Genomic DNA, 24,683 nt, shown 5'->3' with positions numbered 1-24,683 from the left:
GAGGACTCCTGCTAAGTGCGGCAGCCTCGGAGCGGACGCTGACAGCGTGGGGCAGCAGTCCCCAGCATCGGCACGCACCCCCTTTGGTGTTTGTTGTTGCTGTTGTCTTGTTTTTGTGCATATCTGATGTACGTGTGTATATATGTATGTTTGCAAGTGTGGGCGCGCAAGTGCTGAGGGTACATGTGCACGTGTGTGTGTGTGTGTGTGTGTGTGTGTGTGTGTGTGTGTGTGTGTGTGTGTGGAGGCCTGTGGTGGATGTCTGGAGTCATCCTCCATCGCTCTTTCACCACATTCACTGAGGCAGGGTCTCTCAATCAAACCCAGAGCTCGCTCGCTGACACGGCTGGTCTCCCTAGCCCGCCTGCTCTGGGGATCTACTATCTCCACCTCCCGAGGCTGCACTCCACGCCACCGGCCTTTACGCAGCTTCTGGGTCCTTGTACTCAGGCAGTAAGCATTTTAATCACTGAGCTACTTCTCCCATCCCCCTCACATTTACCTTTTAATGATGTTATTAAAACAATAAATGACGCTGTCATAAATAATTAACTTAGCCCATCTTGGTTTCTGAAATACATCCTTTCAGTCTCACTAAATACCATAAACCACGTGAAGTTGGAAGGGAAGAGGGGGCATGGGGAGGAGCTGGAGGGCAAGGAATGGGGGTGGATTTGATAATTTACTTTAAAAATATTAAAATTAAAATTTAAAACGTTTTAAAACCAGCAACATCTTCGGGCAGATGTGTGGCCAGAGCCACATGCACACAGACATACACACACACACACACACACACACACACACACTCCTTAACACACACGTGGGCACACACACACATGAACACGTTTATACACACTCTTGAACACATACACACATGCATACACACACATAAACACATTTATACACACACTCCTGAACACACACACACATGCACACACATAAACAATTTATACACATACACACTCCTGAACACACACACACACACACACACACATGCACTCATGAACACACATGCACACATCCCGGGTTGCTTCCTCTCCCCCTTGCTTCTCTTTCCACACAGGTTGGCCTCAGGTTGGATCTGTCGCTTGCTGCTTCCAGGCGCAATCTAGTCTGGCTCTCCAGCTGTGCGCTTGCACACCCCAGACACACTGCTCCCCTGCTTTCCTCAACCCAGGGCGTGAGCACTAAAAATACCCCCAGCACACCCTGCCCCTGCTTCCCACGCCAGCGACACGTGCGATGGCTTAGAGCCCACCCCAGCACTCTTCACAGGTTCAAATGTGACACCAAGTTCAGGGCACTAATTAGCACACCCTAACAAGTAAGTTATGCTCCCGCTATGCAGTCACGCCCCCCTGTGATAGGAACACACTGTGAAGAGCTTGTCCAGAACCCAGTAACCTAACTCAGTGCAGAGCACTGCACACACCATCTTCACCCAGAGAGGGAGGGGGCAACTGATGCTCCTGGCCCCTGGCCTGGGGGGAAAGGCACTTTATGGAGGGAGGGGGACAAGGGCTACTCACCGGGGGTCCATCAGCACCAGGCATTCCTGGGAGGCCTGGTTTCCCCAAAGGACCCTAAACAAACCAGACAGTCTGTGAGGAAATACCCTTGGGGTTTACCCTTTCCCAGGGCTGTCCAACCCTTCTACAGCCCAATACCCACCCTCAAACTGATTATTATCTAAACTTTTCTACCCAGGGCACCTGCTGAGGCCCTGCTTCCAATGGCTACAAAGCATCTAGCACCCATAGCACCCAGAGAGGCCCCCACTCCACCACAGCCTTCAGATCTGCTATTCGAGGCCCCTCCCTGGGTCCCCTTTCTCCTTGACACCCCCTGAGCAGGTACTGGTCTCCTGGGAGCCTTCTAACAGCCTCGGCTCCTCCTGACACGGTGCCTTCCTCAGCATCCCGGGGCATCCATAGAACCCCTCCCGTAGTCTGGCAGAGTGGCCACAGGGCCACCAGGCCACCCTTCCTGTGATGTTCTTAGACGTTTAGGCGCAGCACAGCCTGGCTGATGGCTTTTCAATACCCCTCAGCTGCCTGCATTTCAACAAGCCCTCACGGAACTCAAAAGCCCTGGGAACCACCCCATTATGCTTTCCCTGGTCAAGACCTACATGTCTTGCATTCCCTAAAATACCCAGTGCCTGGGTCCTGCTATCCCTGTGGAAGGCCAATGTCTCCACTCCCACCTTCCAGGACGTGCCAGGTCTATTTGTCAAATTTAGCAAAACTCAACTAAATCAACTAAATCACGAGAGCAGCTAAACAAGGCGGCCAGTTCTGTCTAAATTTTAGACAAATGACAGGCAGCTGACACTGGACAGCGTGCACGTTTTCCCCTCACTGAAACTGGCACCTCTATCCATAGCCAGAGAACGAATGGATGAGTGAATCTTTCAATCAGTTAAAGGTAATGATCCAAGATCCTCCCCAGAGACTAGCATGCTCAGTTCCCAGAAGGCTAAGCTTCAGGGCTTCCTGGGGCACAGGAGTGAGGTGGCTATCACTGAAGGTCAGCAGACCTCCCAGGCCTGGGCAGGAAGTACTAGCCTGTGCCCGTGCACGTCCTTTACACACCCAACTCAGACCCGCCTACCTTTTCTCCTGGAGGACCGATGGCACCCTGGGGGCCTGGAAGACCCTAGGGAGAAGGGTTGGCAGAGGAATGAGGAGACAGACTCAGGGCCCCTCCTCACCATCTACCATCTTCCCACTGACCACCCCCTCATATAGGTACCAACCATACGGGTAGCAGAGCTAACTCTGCCCTCCTAGGGCACCGGTCTGGAACCCCCACCCCCCACCCTGATTCCCCAAGCTACCTCCCCCAGGTTACTTACCTGGGCACCAGGGTTACCCTGCTGTCCTGGGGGCCCAGGCTCTCCCTGGGGACCCTATAGGAAATAAAAGTAAAGGTCCTGAGAAGGGGTTCTAGAAGCTGTACCCACACCTTGGAGCCCTCATCCCCACTTCCTATCCTTTCTCAACCTTTCCATCTGCTCTTAACTGTCTGACAGCCACCCCAGGTATCTATGTGTGGGAACAGCCTGCAGGAAAAGGGATCCTCCATTGAAAGAACAAAGAACCTCACACCTACAGGGCCAACGACTTGACTCTGATACAAGGGGTGTGGACTTGCTCCTGCAAACACCCTGAAGTCTACCCAGACAGACAGCCCGGGAGGTACTGACCGGGACATATTCCATTTGGTAGAAAACTGTGGCCTTGAAATAGGCACAGTGTTCACAGAGCCATCTCTCCTGATGAAACTGACCTCCAGCTCCAGGTTAAGACAACTTTGGACAACAAAACCAAACCACGTTGGGCTTCTGGCACCAGCAGCTCTTTCAGCAGAGGGCAGTACCAGGCCATGGACCAGAGGCTGAGGTCTATACTCTCCAACCCCCATTCCCACCTGACGTGGGTAGCTCTGGGACCACAAGCCATCATCAAAAAGCCAGGTCATGGGACCCCTGAGACTCACCACATTTCCTTTTGGTCCGGGCTGGCCATCCATACCCGTTACACCCTGCAGGACAGTTATAAAGAAAAGAGGTATACTAAGCATATGAATGAACCCAATCCCACTCCACATGCTTGGACTCAGGCCTGGGTGACCTCAGGCGGCAGATTCTCCAAGGAAGGGACAGACTTAACCCTCTATCCCTCACAGCTGAAGCCATCAACCCCTCAGCCGCAGGTTAGCGGAACCATCAGGCCCCAGCACTCACGAGCAGACCCTGAGTTCTAGAAAGGTCAGTCAGAGGGGCTAAGGAGGGTGGGGCCAGTCTGACCCCCTAAAACAGAGCCCTAGTTAGAACCATGGGCCTCTACCTCCTTCTAGAACCCCCCCATAGAAGATGCTGGAAGTCTTTCGAACAGAGGAATAATGTGACATCACAAGGACGGTTCATGACACAAAAATCGACAGGTACTGTGGGCCAGAAAAGAGGTAGATGGGGCTGGAGAGATGCTCAGCAGTTAAAAGCACCAACTCTTCTTGCAGACGACCCGTTTCGATTCCCAACACCCACATGGCGGCTAACAACCGTCCATAACTCCAGTTCCAGGGGATCCGACACACTCTTCTGACCTCCACAGGCACTGCATGACATGGGTGCACTTACATACATGCAGGCAATGCATTTATACACATAAAAATAATATTTGAGCGTGGACTTTCCAGCACAGTTGTAAATGGGGGGGGAACCCACTCTTCTGTAAATAACCCCCCACCCTATGCTCTGTTAACAAGCACCCCTCAAAAAGTAAATAATAAATAATTTTTTTTTTTTTTAAAAAAAGGGAGGTAGAAAGTCATAGAAGTCACAAGGCCAGCTGCCTCTGCTTGGTAGGAAGGTTACACATGCCAAGATAAGACAGAACTTACAGGAGGTCCCGGAGGCCCAGGAGGCCCCTTTGGCCCTAGCAGACCACGTGGACCCTACAAGAAGAAAGAACAAAGGTTAAGACCCAACAGGAAGTGAAACCCTGCCCTGCTCCTCTGCCCCACACAGCACATGTCCAGTGTGCTCCGTGCCCCACCGGAGCTTGACTGATGACTCCAGGGCCTGACCAATATGCCATTTCACCCTGCTTCCTCATAGCCCACCCTGTTCTCCATCTGGGCCCCAGGAACCAGAGGTAAGGGGTGCCTGGAACGACGGAGCTCAGGCCAGACATCAGGAATGCCCCCAGGGAAGGGGGTCTTTCTCTCCTCCCTTTGACACTCAGGGAAATGGGTGCAAAATTTCCCCACAGAAAGTCCACTCAATTATGCCCCTCTGTAACAGGGAGCTGGGTCTAATTTTTGTCACTGAGTCTGTTTTCATTCCCTCTCCCCAGTGACATATGATGTAATGTCTGGGATTACAGAGTTTAAAGGCATAGGGAGGAGAGTCGGGGGACACCAGGCCTCTGATGGAAACATCAGGGCCTTGTTGGGGACAGCCACTGGAGAGAGTGACAGGCACGGTTTCCCCTCCTCTTGCGTAGTGAGGGGGGAGCTGTGCAGAGTGCCTATATCCTACAGAGACAACCTGGCCCGAGGCACCCTGCTGCCTCAGGTACAGGTACAAAACTTTAGTGGTAAGTGTATGCCCCATACACCACAGGAAGGACAGGACTGTACCCAAGGCACTTGGATCTCAAACGCTTTGATTGTGACACAACCTTTTCAGATCCAGTGGCTGAGAAACCTTTCCCCACATTCACTGCCTCTTAAATGTTTCCTTTTTCATTTTAATACTTAGACTATAAATGTTTTTGAGACGCTAATAACCCAGAAGGCAACGCTTAGGCGTGTGTTAAGGAGATCAGTGCTGATGGATCCTCCTCAGTGGCTAATCAGACATCTAGGGTATAATTTTGTCCCAAATGAACCTGTGCACGCCGACCCTGTGCTCTGCTCTGCGTGGCATTTATGGCATAGCTCATCGATTAGCCTCACCAAATGCCAACACCGCCTAACTTGGATAACAAAGACAGAGGTTTCTGAACAACAGTAAATGAAAGGTAATTAATGTCCCTTTACCCTCCCAGAAATCTGCTTTGAACCTAGATACAAGTCAGCTGTGGGACGGCAGATATCCCTATGGGGGGCATGGTGGTAACACCCTGGAGGGCCCCCACCTTGGAAAGTCCAGTTGTCAGACCTGGGGCAAGCTTGCGCCCATTTACTCCCCTCAACTGTCTCAGTACCCACCATGGATGCAGATTGGATGCTTGCTAGGTCACCCTGAACACCTACCATGATGCTCTAGATGGCCCGTGTTGCCTGGCTGCCACAGGACACTGATCACATTGCATCTTGCTGTCTACTCTGACAGCCTTGGGTGTCCGACATGTTACATCTGACTGCCCACCATGCTGAACCTGGGCACCCACCATAACTCCCCTGGGTGGTCTCAGTGATGGCCTTAGGACACACAGCCTCCAGCGTCCTCCCTCTTTGTTTCCGGGGAAATCCTGGTTTGCCTCCATCCTCAGGTTAAGCTCTCTGACGTACGCCATATCCAACAACCTCAGACCCTGCCTCACTCTAGGGCTGAGGCCCAGAGTCCCACCCATTCAGTGACTTACGGGCTCCCCTGGGAGTCCCCTGGGCCCGACTTCTCCATCGTCACCCTGTGGAGGAGAAAGAAGAGGATTTTAGGGATAAACTATGAGGTCTGAATGCCCAGAGACCATCTCCACGGGCCACACAGGATTCTGGCTGCTCAGGTATATGCTGGTTTTCTAATCCCCGTTCCAGCAGCAGAGGCCCCTGTCCTCATTCAGGAGCTGCCGAGGGGCAGATGCCGCCGGGCAGAGGTGAGGTTCAGATGCTGTCTCTGTTCACCAGCTGCAGCTACAGCAAGGTGACCAGGGCAGAACACCCCAAGTTCAAGGCCCTGGTCACCTTATAAATAACAGAAACTGGGGGGTGAGAGCATCTGGTGAGACACGCAGGAGCCCCGGTCAGATCCCAGCAAGCCCAGTGTCAACGTCAGGGCCCAAACCAGACACCAACACATTAAGAACCTTTTTTTCCGCATCCTGATGGGATGTATGGTGGTTAGTTTAACGGTCAACCTGATACAACCTAGAATCCTAGAGGGATTGTCTAGATCAGGCTGGCCGGTGGGAATGTCTGTGAGGGTTTTCCTTGACTGCCTTCATTAATGTGGGAAGACCCAGCCTGAGAGTGGGCGGCACCACCCCTGCTCTGGGGCCCTGGACTGTAAGAGTAGGAAGCCAACTGAGCACCAAGCACTGGAGCCTTCGTTCTGTCTCTCTTGGATGGGATGTGACCAGCTGCCTCAAGTCCCTGCCCTGACCTCATGACAGACTGTAACTTGGAATTATGGGCCATATAAACCCTTTTCTCTCCTAAGTTGCTTTCTGTCAGGGTATTTTATCACCACTGCTGGCCAGCTCACTGCTCCTCGCCACACCCCACAGCTCTCCTGCCTTCCTCATACACACAGTCCTGCGAGCTCACACACAGCCTGCCTGCGTGTACATATCCAGTGCATGGACACACAAACACACGCTGCACATCCACATGCGACAGGCACACTGTAAGGGACTAAATCCCTGATAAACAAACATGGTCACTGATGAGTAATGAAAGCAGTTTACCGTTTGCCTCTTCTTGGTGTGAGACAAACATCTGGTATGCTTTTTCTACCACCATCAGAGACCCTTTTCTGGATGACTGGTCCAGACCAGTTTAGATAAGACCAGGAGGCCGAACCTGGCAGCTTTGTGTTATGAACTATAAGCATCCACTTCTTTGTTTACGTTCACCAATCCAAAATTAAGGGACCAGGACCTGCCCCACACCAAAAATACTTCAAAGTCCCAGGCCTTCCTGGGGGCTTTGGATTTTTTGGTTTCTGAATCCCCTCTCCATTTCTAGAGAGCTTTTCTTTCTATGTGAGTGTTATGTATGAGTTTCTTTTCTTTCTTTTCTTTTCATTTTCTTTATTTGTGGTCTTTTTGAGACAGGGTCTTCCTGTAGCCAGCTGGCCTGTAACTCACTATGTAGACAAGCCTGGACTCAACCTCACAGAGATCTGCCTGCCTCTGCCTCCTGAATGCTGAGACTAAAGGTGTACCACCACACTCAGCCACAAGTTTAAGAAAAGTTGCTCTTTGCAGCTGAGATGTTTTTCTGCCTTTCAATTCTTTAGTTGGCAAAGAAAACGAACCCAGTCTTGACCTCTAGATGGTAACACACACTGTGCATACAAAACCACATACGTGTATGTGCACACATACACTCTGTGCATGCATGTATGTACCTAAGGGCATGTGTGCACACAAAACACATAGCTGAGCACACACACACACACAATTGAATGCATATGCACCGCACCCACATTTCCAGAATCAAGAGGCTCCAGCATCCAGAAGAGCCCTCTCTCTCCTTCCTCATCTTACAGCTGACTAGACCAAGGCCCATGAAGGAGAAGGCTCCCTGACAAGGTCAGTCCTAAAACTGCAGAGAGCAGTGCCTTCCTCCCATTTTCCCAGGGTTCTTAAACCTGCAGAGAGCTCATAAATCTCATCACGCATTTTCTGCCACGCACACCGTGCTTTGGCCTAGGGATGAGCTCAGCTCCAGCCTCCAGTCCCTATGAGGATGCTGAGGACAGACACAGAGCCCTCCGGGTGACTCCAGCCCCTCCCTACTGTTCCTGTATTTGTTACTTTGCCCTTCCCTGCCTCCAGGGCCAGAGATAATGACTCCCCACATCCCTCCACCCCTGCTCTTCCCTAGCCCCTGCTCCTCCACCTGACACCTCATTTGGATGAGATCAGCGAAGATGCTGAGCTCATTAAGGCCCTGGCATCTCCCCTCCACAGGATCCAGGGCACCTGCCTCCTGCAGTTAGAGGTGTCCTTTCTGAGACCTGTGACAGGTGGGCCTCCATCAGCAGAGGGATAAAATAAATGTTTGTATCTTGCTTCAGTCTCAGAAGCCCACAGCTGCCTCCCTAGGCCATCATGCATGCGCAGAGCTCTCCCTCCTTTCCCAGAACCCCCAACTCAGCGGCAAATCTCATTCTGTCTGGCACTGAAGCTGGAGCTTTCCAGTACAAACTCACTTGGGAGTGGGACCAGCAGGTGCAGCTGAAGGATGCTGGGAAACTTACCCTTTCTCCATCATCTCCTGGGGGTCCTGGAGGGCCAGAAGGACCAGGGTCACCCTATGAAGTCAACCATGGTCCCCGTTAGTCATTGCTGAGCCATCCACAGCTGTCCCAAGAGCCCCTCCCCACCCTGTCCTCTAATTCTGATCCTGAATACCATCTTGCAGGCTAGTTCTGCATGGAAGGTGGCCACGTGGCAGGGCTCCCACAGAGCCCCCAGCAGATTGGACAGGGGCCACAGACATGCAGGCACACTGGGCACTCAGTGTGAGGAAGGGTCCGACAGAAAGGGTACCACCCTGGACTGTGAGTCCGTGAGAGTCAGGGCTGATTCATGTCATGCGTGTCTGTGCCTTTAGAGCTCACATTCAGTGGATGCTCAACGGGAGGCTCATCAGCCAGTCAAAAGGTCTGCCCATCCTATCCCCCCAAAAGACAGCCGAGTTTGTCTGCATGAGACTAAGGAGAGCAGAGAGGTGGGGGCTGTGGGTGAGCCCCACAGAGCACAGATGCCTCACTGTAAGATGCTCAGCTGCGTGTCTGGGTCTGTGTGTGTGTGTCTGTGAATGTGTGCATATGTATCTGGGTCCTACATGATTATGTGTATATGTATATGTGTCTCACTGTGTGTCTGTGTATATATGCATGTGTGTGCTTGTGAACATGTGTCTATGCGTGTGCGTCTGTGAATATATATATATATATGCATGGGTATGCCTGCAAACATGTATATGTATATTCATATGTGCAGCTAAGAATGTATGTATATGCATGTGTGTGCCTGTGGGTATGGGTGTGTGCCTGTGAATGTTCTCTCTCTCTCTCTGTGCACATACACACTTGTGCCTATAAGTCCCAAATATGCTAAAATTGAAAACAGGCATCAAAGAAATCCACTACAAAGAAAAGCAGCTCCGAGAGGAAACACTCCGAGCCAGGGGTAAGAAAGGCAGGCAGGCACCATGGTGGCCCAGCCCTCCTCAGCACAGTCTCTTGAGACTGTCCCACCTTCCTGGGACCTTCCTGTCCTGCCTCTGCAGCTTGGAAGTGGTAACTGCTTAGATTTCCCAGGGGTGTGGAAGTTCCCCCAGGCACAAAATGGGTTCCGAAAGAAAGGCTCTGTCCCCCACTTCCACACCCCATGATGCCCTGGGGTAAGTGGCCTGCTGAATTTGCACATAAGCTGTAAGTAAGAAATCCAGTTTCTCTGGGCTGGCTCACTACCAGTGGAAGCTTCATCCTGGGTCCAGCGCTGTGCGCCCGGGGTCCAGCGCAGTACACCCACCACTTTATGTGCAGACACTTTGGATGGGAGAACCCGGTCCCATTTAAGAAACCTAAAGCTGGTAAAAGGGGCTTGAGTAACCAGCTCTGTGTGCAGGACCTTCCAGGCTCCCAGAACAAACACTCACCCTGTGGCCCTTCTCTCCTGGCAACCCAGCCAGGCCATCAAAACCTCGGTCACCCTGCAAGAACAAGAGAACTGCATCAGTCGCCACCCACACAGCAGGACACAGTGGCATCCTTCTTTGGGTCACATTTCACTCAGCCTCTGTGTATCCTGGACCCAGGGACCTCTCATGGCCCGTGTAGCTTCCCATCCTCGGTCACCCCTGGGGTCTGCACATGCCACCTCTTCTCCCCAGCATGGCAGAGGTTTGGAAGGTAGAGGTGCTCTTGTCCTGGAGCCACAGTTGTGGTGGGACGCAGGAATGCAGTGTTTCCCTGGCAGCTGTGTCAGCATGTTAATCTGCTCTGCAATCTCCCCCTGCAGGAGGGGCCTGTGCTGATGGCTGCAGCCTCGGTGTGCAGAGGACTGCCACATAGCAGTGCTCACATCCACTCAGCCTCTCCCTCAGGGAACGTGGCTCCCGGGCCCATCTGCCTTCCAGCCCCGTGGAGTCTGGGATCAACATCCCATCTCATGGATGTTCAAATCAGGTAGGGTGAAATGAAGGGTAGGGGATTTGAGGCTTCCTATAACTTTGTGGTTAAACGATCATAAACCACTCTATCAATTCAATAAGACTCTCTCCTCTTCCCGTCCCCCGGGTCACCAGAGTAGGAAGCCCTCAAAACTCAGCGTTGGAATGGGAGGACCCAGCAGAGATGTACTGACCACTGATAGTTCTTAGTGACCCAGGTATGGGACAGAGAGAGGAGGGATGAACCCAGAAACCATAGCAAGAGGGAGAGAATCAGCTGACCGGTATCTGTGCAAGGACCATTGCCAGAGGCCCTGTTCACCCAGAGGTGTTGTCTACTCACCCCACAAGGCCCAGAACCCAGACTTCCCAAGACAGGGTCAAAAGACTCATGTCCCCCAGACTCAGAGTCATCTGTCTACCCATACACCCCTCAAGGCTGTGGCTTGCTCACTGGCACACTCCCAAAGGGTCTCACAGTTGGAACCCACCCCACCGCACTCAGTACCCACTTGAAGCACACTGCTCCATTAAGGAAACTGATCGCACAGTCATTTTTACCCATGCTATTCACCCATCAATCTGTCTTTGCAGCACATGCCAGAGGGACCCATCCAAGTGAGTCACCACATTCCCTTAGTACAAGCATCACACAGTGGGCATGCTGGTCATGTCATCCACATGAGGTCAGGAGTGATGGTGAACACAGTTCCCAGGATGAGGAGGAGTAGAAGTCGAGCCTACCTTGGGGCCTGTTTGTCCAGGCATGCCTCTAGCTCCGTCACTCCCAGCACGGCCCTGGAATAGGGAAGAAAAGCTGTCTATGCGGAAGAAGAGCCGGCTTGCCAGGTGCTCTGGGAGCATCTCCCTAGTAAACCAAGCTGAGAGAGATCATGAAAACATTCCAGCTGTGGTGGGCCATGGCCCAGCACCATCCAACCACATAGAGGACCTAGATCTACAGCCCAAGGCCCATCACTACTCAGAGATTGAGAACTTGGTGCCAGTCTCACTAAACCTTGTTACCCCTGATTGCCCAGGGGCCTGATGCTTCTTGCCCTTCCGGGCTTGGGGAGGTTGATGCGATGTGGGAGGCCCCTCAGGGAGCTGCTCTGTGGCTCTGATGTTGCTGACATCCATGGGAGGCTCAACTCCTTGCTACCATTGGAAAGGAAATTACAGACCAGAGACTCATGTGAAAGACAGAAGCTTTTATCAGACCACCTAAGTAAGGAAGACGGAACCAGAGAGATGTGTCGCCCTCAGACCACATAGCAACCTGGAGGCAGGGTCTACCCTGAGCAGTGAGCTGGTCACTCAGCCCTGCTGGCCATTCCCTCACATGCCTCCTGGCCCTGGAAATAGTCAAAAGCAAGCTCAGGGTGCCCAGCTGATTGCCAAAGTCCAGGTTTAGGCTTTCAGGGTCTGCTTTAGGCCAAAGAACTGCAAGGGGGACAGGGATTTAACCAGCGTGGTTCAGCCCTGCCACGTCTCCGCTCACTATTGAGGCACACAGCCCCCTCTTTTCCATTTCCTGTAGCGGCTGATCACACAGGGCTCTCCCTTGTGGACGCACGGCCAGGCACAGAAGTCACCTGAACAGTGGCAGCTTTGGTTCCCACATGCGACATGCGTTAGGAAAAGAATGGGGTTAATTAGGACTCTCTTATCCTGCCTGGAGTGGGGTCATCACTTTTTTTAAAAGCTTGACCTCTCATAGTAGCTGTGGTCCTGATGAAACCCACCGGGTCCATCCAGGAGAACAGGGGTCTCAAGAGGAAACCCCAGGAGACTGGTGAGTAGAAGCAAGGCCTGTGCAGGTGCCAGGGCACCACCCACAAACCATGACCATTTATGGAGGCCTGAGGTGTCCCCACCAGCAATGATGTCAACTCATGTCCTGCTGCCCCCAGCCTCAGAGACAGCTTTAGGTCCAGGCGAGCCATATCATCATGGACACACAGCATTTCCCCGGAACAGAGGTTCAGACACAGCTTTAGAGGTGGACATGGAACCACGAGATACTGAGGGGGACAGTCCACCGTGGGTTAGGCTCTACCAGTGACCCAGTGGCTATCCCTAAATCACATGCGTGCAGCACCAAGCACTCACCCGTCTTCCAGGTTTCCCCGTTGGGCCAGGTGGGCCTTGCACGCCTCGGGGACCCTGCCAGGAATAAGAGGACAGAACATCAGGGCATTCCCCACTTCCAGGGAAGGGCAAACCTTTGTCCCCATGCATGCCAGCCTAGCCCAGAGCTTTCTGTTCCAATTGCCCACATGTGGGCATCTCAGGGAACAAATTACAGGGGTGCTGCCCTAAGTCAGGGCTGGAGACAGACCACACGGCCACCTTGCTCTGTCCCAGAAGTTAAAGCTGTTTCTGTTTGTGTGGTGTTGAGTGGTAATTCCTCCTGATTCCCTTGAAGAAGTACAGCATTATGTCCCCACCAGCAACCAAGAGCTGCCCTCCCAAGAACAAAGCAGAGCTTCCCACATACCTGAGGCCCCATGTCGCCCGGCTCACCCTTCAAGCCTCCACTTCCAGGAGGGCCCTAGGGAAACAACTCTGGATTAGCGTATGCTCATATAAGAGACACAGGACAGATGCTACATGTAGCGCAGGCAGGGAGGACCTCAGGACTGCTCACTGTGGCCAAGGGAAGAGCCCCAACTTTCAGGAGGGATCTGTGGCTGTTTGGATCCCTTCCTGGTACTGAATGGAACCCCAGGCCATGGGGCTTACCACCATGAAGTCAGAAGAGGTCTCTGTCCCCAAGACAAGCTGGCCTATGGTCCCTGAGAGCCCAGAGCTCAGGGCAGTCAAGCCTAACCCATGGGACAGTTAGAGGTGACAGGCCTTGCCAGCTTGGGTGCAGGGGACTGAGCCCAGACCCAGGCAGAGCAGACGACAAAGTTAGCCAAGAACCCCATGATGTACGAATCCTCTAACCTTGCCAGTTCATACTTCTGGTAGCCAGTACGTGTCTGACACTTTATCAAAAGTTAAGTGTCCCTGGACACACTGCCTCCATGCTGCCCTAGGAGAGAGCTGAGCCAGGGCCCCTGGGCCAGGCAGGGCAAAACTACAAACTGCACACACTGGGGTTACCTTCAACCCTGGGAAAGAGCTGCAAGGAAGGAGGAGGCCCCAGAAAGACAGAGGCCCTGACTCTTCATTCACCAAAGGAACCACTAGCTTAGGCATGGTGGGCTCAGCCTCTGAGGTCATAGACCCCAGTACCTCAGTCCCCTAACCTCTGATTCCCTGTGACAAACAAAGGGGAGAGCAGCTTGGAGTGTGCTCCTCAGGAGAGCTCGGAGTTCAGACACAGAGCGGGAGAGGATGCTCCCTCCCTCCCCGTCATGCCTGAGCTGCGTGTTATTTCCCAGGGATCCCCCAATGCCTTGACTCATCTTGAAGAGTCACCCAACACATTCTCAAAAGGGACCGAAACAGCTCCAAGAGGCTCTGTCCCTGCCAGCTCCCCACTGGAAACAGAGACACCATGTGGAGGGCCTCCCACTGCCCTCCACCAAATGGCCCCAGCCTTGCCAACCGCTCACCATGGGGCCAGGTCTCCCAGTGAGACCCATCGGGCCAGCTGGTCCCCTCAGCGCCAACTGCAAAGGAAATGGAAAGATCAGAAGAGGCTGTAGGTGATCATGTCCTGGTATTCTGGCTCCTGACTGGTGGTGACACATGGCCAGAAGGTACGGGGAGCTAGGATGGGGGAGGGGGCACAGGATGCTCGGGGAGAAGGTCCCATTGGCCTTGTTCCTCCAGGCTCTCAGCGCCCCCTGCAGGGAAGTAGGGTACAGAGGCGGAAGCCAGAAGTCACTACCACCCCACTATGGGCAGGGCCTCCCACTTCTCCCTTTCCAGCTCTGTTGGAGAGACCCTATTCCCTTGCACTGAATCTGAAATCTGACCGCCCTCCCTGGATTGGGTGTGAGTGCATACTTTCCACATGAATTTGGACCATTCAAGTGTGGGAAACACTTCAGGCACTCTCCAGTAACAAGGGAGGTGTCTGGGGTGCATGGGAGAGCCTGTCCTACCTTGGACTCATGGACAGCCCCCTGACCTCTGGTTGTGGCTCTCGCCAGTTTCTACAGAGACTCAAGCTGTCTGCTCAGGGAACGGCTATGCTGCAGAACTATGACTCCCACCATGGTGCTATCTTAATTCTGGAAGATTCTCTTACATTATAAAACCATCTGGGGGCTAGGGAGATGACTCAGCTGGTAAAGTGCTTGCTATGCAAACATGAGAACCCGAGTTTCGATTCCCAGCAACCAGTAAAAACCCAGATGCACCAGCACCTGTCTGTAACCCCAGCAGTGGGCGGGGGGGGGGGGGGACAAAGCAGGAGAATCGCAGGTGAGAGACCCTGTCTCAAAAAACAACATGGGGAAAGGATGGAGGGAGACACCTGATGTGGACCTCAGACCTCCACATACATATGCACACATGGGCACATGTGCTTGCATGCATATATACATACATAAAATAATACTGAAAGGTCATCTAAGCCTCTCACTCGGTTGCCTTTAAAATGCACACAGACTGAAAAGACCAGCCAAGCATGACCAAGTCAATAAATCTAGTGCAGGTAGTAGCTTGTCAGGCTTGGGTTATATCGCTGGTCAATCTATTCCACAGTAACTACTCAATACTGAAACCGTCCTCTAATTACCCCAGCGCACTCTGGCCATTAACATCTCCTCTGCGCTGCGGAGAGTGGCATCAATATTTCCCAAACAAGGAATCATGTGTCAGCTTCCTCCACACTCCACCGGAAGATCACCCACCTGCCCAGTCCACAGGGAAGTGGCAGTATCCTGCCTGTCATGGGCAGTCAGCAATCTGGAGCCACATTCTCTAATAATGCCATGAGCTGATGATTGGGAAAGAGGCAGATCCTCCTCTGTGGGCCCTGTTCCTGAGGATCCCAGTCCTACTGCAAGGGACCCTGGGCTCGGAGTAAGTGACCACAGGTTCACAGGAGGAACCCTAGACCCAGTGCAAGGGCTTTGGGGTTCATGAAGGATTCTAGGCTCAGAGGGAGAGGTCCGGGGCCTAAGAGCTCACTTCTACAGAACTTCCTCAAAACCCTAACCCTAGCCCAGGGAGCCCGAGTCAACCACCTGCCCAACACCCCTTCCTGGAGCCCTGAAGGGTTTCTCTCCCCACTGCTGACCCCCAGGGCAGGACCTGGCAGAGGGGTGTGTGTGCACACAACAGGAGAGGGGCCATTGGGTCAGACAAGTTACAGAGGCCTTCCACCCCTCACTGTGGGCAGAGAACCCCTAAAAATATCTCCCCAAGTTTCCCATGCTATCCCAGGGTTCCTGACTCCCAACAGGAGGACTCTGAGTCGATTACTCATCTCTCCAGTCACGGGGGTAGGCTCTGCTGCACGACCTCAAGGATCTGCAATACTTACCCTGGCCTGCTGGAGGATGGCCTGGGCCTGGGATTCCTGGGCAGAGACCATGGGGCCCTTGGAACCTGCATCGCCACCACCTCCAAACCGGAACTGCAAGAGCAAGATAGGGGTCACCAGGAGTAGAGTGGTGCCCACGCCAAGGCAGGCTCATGGGTTTGAAGGAGAGCAGAGCCACGGTCTGGTTCAGCGTCTTCTAGCCCCAGACACTGGGTGCACACAGCCCTGATCCACAGCTGCCAAGCTGCTGCCCCGTCAGCATTAGTCCTGGGGTACCCTAGATCCTGCCTGTGCCCACAAAGGACTCCAAGGCTCCATAGTTTTGCCCCCTGGTGCCCCACAGCTCCTCATCTCTGCTAAGGGCAGCCAAGGGCTGAAGAAACACAGCTATGCCCAAGGGACCTGCAAGGTCACCTGGCTCCATGCTGGGTCTCCCTCAGGACGACACGCATCTTGGCGCTAAAATGGAGTTGGTGCTTTATTCCTGAGACTTCAGGGAAAGAACTTGGGAACTAAATGTCATTAAACTCTTTAATATCTGCCCTTAGAAGGGGATCCCGTTGACTTCCCATGATCCTTCACACCAGCTGTCCTGAGAACACTGGGCTGAGGGCATATGCTGAGTGCACTGTGCTGACGGTACAGTGCTGAATGCACAGTGCTTAGGGTATGGCTCTGGGTGCACAGTGCTGAGGGTACCACTGTCCTGTGCTGAAGGCACGGTCCTAGGAGCACAGTACTAAAGGCACAGTCCTGGAGAGTACAGTCTTAATGACATGGTCCTGGGGACACAGTACCCTGGGCACAGTGCTGGGGTTGAGGGGCAAGAAAAGTCGTTATCGAGGAGGCTGAGGGGCTGCTGCGGCCCCACTCAAGTCTGCTCCTAACTCACCTGTCTAGGAGGTCTCACCTACGGAGACTGCCCCACCCTGAGGGCACCTCTGCAAGGGCTCCAGTTCCTTCCTGGAGGGTAGACAGGAGCCCTTGGGGTCCATGCCCTTCCCTTCATGGTCCCCTGGAACTGTAGAGACTCCAATGCCAGCAGCTGGTTAGCGCTGGGCCAGGACACAGATGCCTACGAAACTTCTGGTTTGGGAGCCTCGAGCCACCATCCGAACTCCTGAGTTTATCTGTGAACCACTGGTCTAAGGGACTGTCCTCACTCATCCAGGACAAGAGAATCCAGTCCAGAAGGTTCTAGAATAAACCACCACAGCTACAGAAGATGGCATCTGACCACAGAGGGAGCTTCCAGGGCAGGCTTTGGTTCTCTCCCACCCACAGTCACCAGCTGATTCTTCAGGGAAATACCCTGTGTCCCAGGGAACCAGGCAGCAGGCTTCCCAGAAGGCCACCCAGGAGAGGCGTTCTGACAGGCTGACGGTGTGGGCCTGGAGAGACCCCTGCCCATATGTGTGCCATTCCCAGGCTGCAATATGTTCTGGCACACCTTCCCTCACCGCCCTGACTGCCCACACTGCCCACACTGCCCTCACTGCCCACACTGCCCACACTGCCGTCACTGCCCTCACGGCCCACACGGCCCACACTGCCCTCACTGCCCACACTGCCCTCACTGCCCACACTGTCCTCACTGCCCTCACTGCCCTCACTGCCCACACTGCCCTCGCTGTCCTCGCTGCCCTCGCTGCCCTCGCTGCCCCCACTGCCCTCACTGCCCTCACCGCCCTCACTGCCCACACTGTCCTCACTGCCCTCACTGCCCTCACTGCCCACACTGCCCTCGCTGTCCTCGCTGCCCTCGCTGCCCTCGCTGCCCCCACTGCCCTCACTGCCCTCACCGCCCTCACTGCCCACACTGTCCTCACTGCCCTCACTGCCCTCACTGCCCACACTGCCCTCGCTGTCCTCGCTGCCCTCGCTGCCCTCGCTGCCCACACTGCCCTCACTGCCCTCACAGCCCTCACTGCCCACACTGTCCACACTGCCCTCACTGCCTACACTGCCCTCACTGCCTACACTGCCCTCACTGCCTACACTGCCCTCACTGCCTACACTGCCCTCACTGCCTACACTGCCCTCACTGCCTACACTGCCCTCACTGCCTACACTGCCCTCACTGCCTACACTGCCCTCACTGCCTACACTGCCCTCACTGCCTACACTGCCCTCACTGCCTACACTGCCCTCACTGCCTACACTGCCCTCACTGCCTACACTGCCCTCACTGCCTACACTGCCCTCACTGCCTACACTGCCCTCACTGCCTACACTGCCCTCACTGCCTACACTGCCCTCACTGCCTACACTGCCCTCACTGCCTACACTGCCCTCACTGCCTACACTGCCCTCACTGCCTACACTGCCCTCACTGCCTACACTGCCCTCACTGCCTACACTGCCCTCACTGCCTACACTGCCCTCACTGCCTACACTGCCCTCACTGCCTACACTGCCCTCACTGCCTACACTGCCCTCACTGCCTACACTGCCCTCACTGCCTACACTGCCCTCACTGCCTACACTGCCCTCACTGCCTTCACTGCCCTCACTGCCCTCACTGACCTCACTGCCCTCACTGTCCTCACTGACCTCACTCCCCTACTGTCCTCACTGCCCTCCCTGCCCTCACTTCCCTCACTGCCCTCACTGCCCACACGGCCCACACTGCCCACACTGCCCTCACTGCCTACACGGCCCTCACTGCCCACATGGCCCACACGGCCCACACTGCCCTCACTGCCTACACGGCCCTCACTGCCCACACTGACCTCACTGCCCTCACTGCCCACACGGCCCACACGGCCCACACTGCCCACACAGCCCACACGGCCCACACGGCCGACACTGCCCTCACTGCCTACACGGCCCACACGGCCCACACTGCCCTCACTGCCCACACGGCCCACACGGCCCACACGGCCCACACTGCCCTCACTGCCCACACGGCCCACAGGGCCCACACTGCCCTCACTGCCTACACGGCCCACACTGCCCACACAGCCCTCACAGCCCACACTGATCTCACTGCCCTCACTGCCCTCACTGCCCTCACAGCCCACACCCTCACTTCCCTCACTGCCCACACTGCCCTCACTGTCCACACTGCCCACACTGCCCTCACTGCCCTCACTGCCCTCACTGCCCTCACTGCCCTCACAGCCCACACTGCCCACACTGTCCTCACTGCCCTTGCTGCCCTTGCTGCCCTCACTGCCCATACTGTACTCACTGCCCTCACTGCCCACACAGCCCACACTGCCCTCACTGCCCATACTGTACTCACTGCCCTCACTGGCCTCCCTGACCTCAGTGCCTACCTGCTCACACTGCCCACCCCACAGGACACTCACCGGAAGCATGAGCATGGTCCCTGGGGGGCCCACACTGCCCTCACTGCCCATACTGTACTCACTGCCCTCACTGCCCTCACAGCCCACACTGCCCACACTGCCCTCACTGCCCTCACTGCCCACACTGCCCTCACTGCCCACATTGCCCTCACTGCCCATACTGTACTCACTGCCCTCACTGCCCTCACAGCCCACACTGCCCACACTGCCCTCACTGCCCTCACTGCCCATACTGTACTCACTGCCCTCATTGGCCTCCCTGACCTCAGTGCCTACCTGCTCACACTGCCCACCCCACAGGACACTCACCGGAAGCATGAGCATGGTCCCTGGGGGGCCAGGCAGGCCATCAGCTCCAGGAAGACCTGGACGTCCTGGGGGACCCTGTGGACAGGGAGGGAAGAAGGTCAGACATAGGGACAGAGCTGGCAAAAGTGAGAACAAGAGGTCAGAGATGGGCTAGACAAGCACAGAGCAACATAAAACTCCAAGGCAGGGAATGTTCCAGAACCCCAGAGAAGGGCAGGGCATGACAGGGGCTGTGGCGAGAAGGACGGGGGATTTGAGTTGATTGAGTTGGATTTGGGGAGTCGAGAAAGGACTGTTTCTGGATGGGGGGTGAGGGCTGAGGGCTGGAAGCTGGGGGTTAGAGGCTGGGGGCTGGGCAGTGGCTGGGAGGAAGGTTCCTGTCAGTCTAGGAATGAGCTCAGGCTCCCAGGTCTCCCATCCTTCTTCCAGCCCTCAGCTCAGCACGTAGTCAGGGGATGGGGGACAGGACAGTGCGCCCACTCCCTTGAATAGACCAGCCAAGAGGAAGGTGTGAACAGAAGGGAGAACCGCCCACAGGAGCACAAAGCCATCTTGCTCAACTTCAAGTGTGTTCAGGAGCAGCATGGGCTCACCCTCCCCACCCCACAAACCCAGCCCATCTGCTCCATGACACAGGGCCAGCCAGACACCCCCAGGACTGGCTTCTGTAGGGTGACCCGAGGACTTCAGGACCACATGGACACAAGAGTACTAAGATGATCGGCTTTCCGGCTACTGTCCCACCACGTGGCTCTCTCACCAAGGCAGGCAGGCCCCTCCTGGTTCCAGGCAGATGAGGTTTACAGGGACATGGCATCAACTTCCCACCCATGCTTTGCCCAAACTGACAAGGCAATGGTTCCACCTCCAGAACCAGCCACAACTACATGCTCCAAGTAGGCATAGCACGATGCTCCTAGCGAGGAACATCGGTCATGCAAACATCCTGAAATCAGAACAAGCCTGCACACATTTTCAGCTTGCCTACCCCTGCTCAGGCTATAGCTCAGGGGATGCCTCTCCTTCGTGTTTGGGGACTGTCCTCCCAGTTCCGCCTCTGGCTTTTTCTCCTCACTACAGACCGTGGCATATGCAGGTGCTCCCTCCCTCGTGTCACAGTGGGCTCCTTGTTCTTTCAACCCATCCTTGGCCATCACACGTGGACAACTCCAGCTCTCCTTAAGACACACATGGCCAGGATGAACACCCCAGAACCCAGGATGAACATCCCAGGACCTCAGCTAGCCAAGCCCCTTGCACAGCTGCTGGGATAAAGACTTTCTAATATATATACATTTAATTTATTATTTTTATTTTTTATGTGTATGAATATATTGCCTGCATGTATGTGAGTACACCTGTGTTGTGCAATGCCACAGAGGTCAGAAGAGGGCTTCATATTCCCCTGGAACTGGAGTTAAGGATGGTTCGTAGCCGCCATGTGGGTGCTGAGAATCAAACCTGGGTCCTCTGCAAGAGAAGTCAGTGCTTTTAACCGCTGAGCCATCTCTCCAGCCCCTCTAATACCTATTTTAACTGCTAATGTATCTTATCAGGCGCCCATTACCTGCCAAAGTCAGCCCTGGTGGGGTTCTCATCCCAGCTTATTGTGAGGCAGAGGCAGAAACACTGTGAATTCAAAGCCTGCCTAGGCTGTAGAGAGAGTTCAAGGCCTGCTTGGGCAACTCAGTAAGGCCCTGTCTCAATTTAAACCAAAAAAAAAAAAAAAAAAAAAAAAAGGACTGGGGTTATAGCACAATGGTAGAACATTTGCTTAGCATGCATGATGTCCTGGCTTCCACCTCTATCTAGTACAAAAAATATCCAAGGCCAGGAGGACACAGCTCAGTGGTAGAGTGACTGTCTAGCATGCACAAAGCCCTAGGCTCCTACCATCCCAGCAGTACACCACACACGCACACGCGCGCGCGCACACACACACACAGATCAAGAACACTTATTGTTGCCCAGGTTTCTTCCTCTTAGGAATCTATCTAAGGCTTCAACTGTGCCAAAGATGATGAGAAAGCAATTCTCCAAATTAAAGCTTAGAGTCTGTGTCTACCATGAAAGAAACCTTGTCTGGGTAGTGTGTGCTTGTGTGTAGGTATGGGAGCACGCACACATATGTGTGCATGCACAGGGGTGTGAGTTGGTATGTGCATGTGCATGTGGCCCATGATGCTGGAAGCCAGAGGTACCCTAAGCTTTGCCCCTCACCCACAGCTGTCCATTTCCAAAGTCCTGGCCTCCAGGCTCCTCCTGGACCTACTCCAAGGTGGAAGGACAGTTCCCTCTCAGGACAAAGGCCTCCACTTAGTTACCCCAGAACAGCCCCAAGAAGGTGAGAGCTGCTGAACCAGGACGACCTTGAAGCCCTGGAAGGAGAGAGTCGAGGATAACCAGCCCTAGGAGTCGGCAATTCCAAGTGCCAACTCTCTCCAACCTGAGCCTGCCGGAAGCAGAGCCCCTTGCTGAGCACAGGCTCTGACACAAGGACAGGCCCCAAGACAGAAAATAAGCTGCTCTCTTGGTCACCTGTCCACCCTGCATGACACTGGACCCCCTGCTAGTGACGTGGCTCTCATTACGTTATGTGAACAAGATCAGCTCCTTGGTTAAAAGCTATGCTGGGACGATCCCCTGACCTCTGTTCCACATCAGCTTCTCTGTATTACCTGATCAGCTGCCCAAGTCATGCCCTGACGTGGTCACCCAGAACATTCTGTAAGCCCTGGCCTACAGAGGCAGAGGATGTGACAGACAGATCAGACACCTTATAAGGCCAACTCAGACTCTCAGAGTCCAGCTAGCAGAGACACTCACCCCAATGATGATGAAAAGTTTGGGGGAGCTACAGCCAGAACATTTGCCAAAATCTTTGGGAAAGATTTTACTTTGCTGTTAGACTGACCCAGGGAGGAGATGGCAGGGTGCTCAGCTCCCTGAGCTTTGCAAAATTGTGTTCTTGCTACTTAGCTCTGGGATCCAGCCAGGCCCCGCCTCCGTCTGACACATCTACACAGCCATCTGCCCGGGGGCCCCAGTCTCACTGCCTGACCCTGTCTGCTCTGTCCTGCTCTCAAAGGTCATCCAGCCCTGCAGAATGAGCCTCCTTGACAGCGTACAGGGTCCATGTCAAGTCTCCTGACCCTGTCCAGCAGGTGCTTAACTCATGGTGCCCCCCACCACGGAGGCTGGAGCTGGCTTGTCGACACCCACCCCACCATCTCCTGTCCTCTCCGTTCTCCCCTTCTTGTGAAGCTAGTGGCTAACAAATGCCATCTTCCTGGGTCTGCAAACACCCCACCTCACCACCCAGCCCTGCCCCAAGGCCATCACAATATCCCCCGAGGCTGCCAAGGGGGAGCCCCGCCACTGGAATGGATGCGACACACCACCCACCCAAATATGTCCTTCTACTTGAATATTTCACTGTGCTGGGCCACCAGAGGGGGTCTGGGGACAAATGTCTACTGTTAACACCCACACCCCAACACCAACATTTACAACTCAGCTGTCTGATTATTGGTGCTAATCAGATGGCACAAGCCATGACGTTCATTAGGGCACAGGGAAAACGAAATCTGAATTTTGTTTCAGAGAACCCACAGGATGCAATACTCCAACCCACCACCAGGTGTCACAAGGAGCTGGTGGCCCAGGGCACAGACAGCACCTCACCTGGAACAGCAGCTTGATTTCCAACATGAGGGATTAAAGTCAGGCCTAATGTAGAGTAATGTACCTGTGAGGCACAGAGGAAGTCCAGGAACCCTCGAGCTTATCTGTCACAGTAACACAGGCCCCCCTGACAGTTGACTGGCTGCCTCCAGGCCCAGGCTGGGTCTTAGGCTTTGTGGACATTGCCGGTGACCCTGGCACACAGCTGAGTAACAGTCAACCCCATAAAGATCTGAGGGGTGACAGTGGACGTCCCTGGGGTGAGGGACAATTTAAAGACAGAATAGATGTTCCTACCGTCATCTCTACATTGAAAAGTAATGCAGGAGACAGAGATGGTCACAAACAAGACAGGAAGAGGAGGGAGAGCAGGCAGGAGGGCGGACGCAAAGACAGCCCCTTACTGAGTCAGCCTCTTACCCTTTCTCCGGGGTCACCCACTTGCCCAGTGGGTCCTGTAGTCCCTGGAGGTCCTGGAAGGCCCTGGAATTAAAAATAAAATCAAGACAAGAGTTGCAGTTGTGGCCTTAGGGCAGGGCCTCTCCAGTTTAACCAGCCCCAGAGCACCCATAAGTTACAGGGTAATAAAACCCAATACTCACAGCAGGGCCTTCTGGACCAGGTGGCCCCTCTATCAGCATGCCCTGCAGAGAGAAAGGGGGTGTCTGAGATCACAGGCCCAGCTCGGTCTCCAAGCTGGGTAGACAAGAATCGATACACTTATACCTGTCCACCCAGAGGTCAGACCATCCTCTCAGAGCTCATGAATGCCAGGCTTTGCTGAGAAACATACTGCCTATCTTGCATTCCAAGTTATGACAAATTCTGGCCAGTGGTCGGGGTGCACAGGTTCCCCTCAATTATGTCAATGAAAGGACCCAAGATGCCAGGATGACAGAAAGATTCCTCAACCACACCGTCCCCCAACACCTGTCAACTGCGTGGGGAATATACAGCCACTGGGGGGACAGAGTGGATCCCAGAACCAGGTGCCAGATGGACTGAGGAAGGCTGGGTGGGCTGTGGACCAAGTGCGGGCAGGACTCCTGCTCTAGACAGGAGAACACTCAGTCCCTGTTCTCTGCAGGTGAGCCACATCTCCTCCTAAGTGCCCAACAGTATCTAGAGGGATAATTGCCTGCCAAGGTCGCCTTCCCCACAGCAGCCCCCTTCCCACCCTTTATCCCTGAAATCAGGCCCCACCCTGACACTAGACCCACAGGCCTCACTGTGTTTAATCGGGGAAAAGCCTTCTTTCCTGCCTCCTAGTGACCCCTTGGCCCTGTCCCAGAAGAAAGAGCTTCCTACTCTGGGATCTGCATTTCTGGACCGACCCACCCCCC

At 54.3% G+C, this 24,683-nt stretch overlaps 1 protein-coding gene across 3 annotated transcripts in view; it reads right to left on the bottom strand.

Annotated features, from left to right (window-relative positions):
- Col5a1 (collagen type V alpha 1 chain) overlaps positions 1–24,683 on the bottom strand; it is a 166,090-nt gene that overhangs the window by 64,432 nt on the left and 76,975 nt on the right. For all 3 annotated transcript variants that reach the window (XM_008843928.3, XM_029568755.1, XM_017800837.2), the window contains exons 10-25: positions 23,943–23,984; positions 23,761–23,823; positions 19,657–19,731; positions 16,034–16,126; positions 14,151–14,207; positions 13,085–13,138; positions 12,697–12,750; positions 11,329–11,382; positions 10,072–10,125; positions 8,663–8,716; positions 6,102–6,146; positions 4,411–4,464; positions 3,505–3,549; positions 2,861–2,914; positions 2,617–2,661; positions 1,533–1,586 (exon numbers count right to left, since the gene is read on the bottom strand). In XM_008843928.3, coding sequence (XP_008842150.1) covers positions 1,533–1,586; positions 2,617–2,661; positions 2,861–2,914; positions 3,505–3,549; positions 4,411–4,464; positions 6,102–6,146; positions 8,663–8,716; positions 10,072–10,125; positions 11,329–11,382; positions 12,697–12,750; positions 13,085–13,138; positions 14,151–14,207; positions 16,034–16,126; positions 19,657–19,731; positions 23,761–23,823; positions 23,943–23,984 — 897 coding nt within the window. The remainder of the gene's footprint in view (positions 1–1,532; positions 1,587–2,616; positions 2,662–2,860; positions 2,915–3,504; positions 3,550–4,410; positions 4,465–6,101; positions 6,147–8,662; positions 8,717–10,071; positions 10,126–11,328; positions 11,383–12,696; positions 12,751–13,084; positions 13,139–14,150; positions 14,208–16,033; positions 16,127–19,656; positions 19,732–23,760; positions 23,824–23,942; positions 23,985–24,683) is intronic.

Source organism: Nannospalax galili, unplaced genomic scaffold, assembly GCF_000622305.1.
Source record: "Nannospalax galili isolate Female #2095 unplaced genomic scaffold, S.galili_v1.0 scaffold300, whole genome shotgun sequence".
Classification (NCBI taxonomy): Eukaryota; Metazoa; Chordata; class Mammalia; order Rodentia; family Spalacidae; genus Nannospalax; species Nannospalax galili.
The sequence above is the reverse complement of the archived record's forward strand: the minus strand, read 5'-3'. Positions and strand labels throughout refer to the sequence as shown.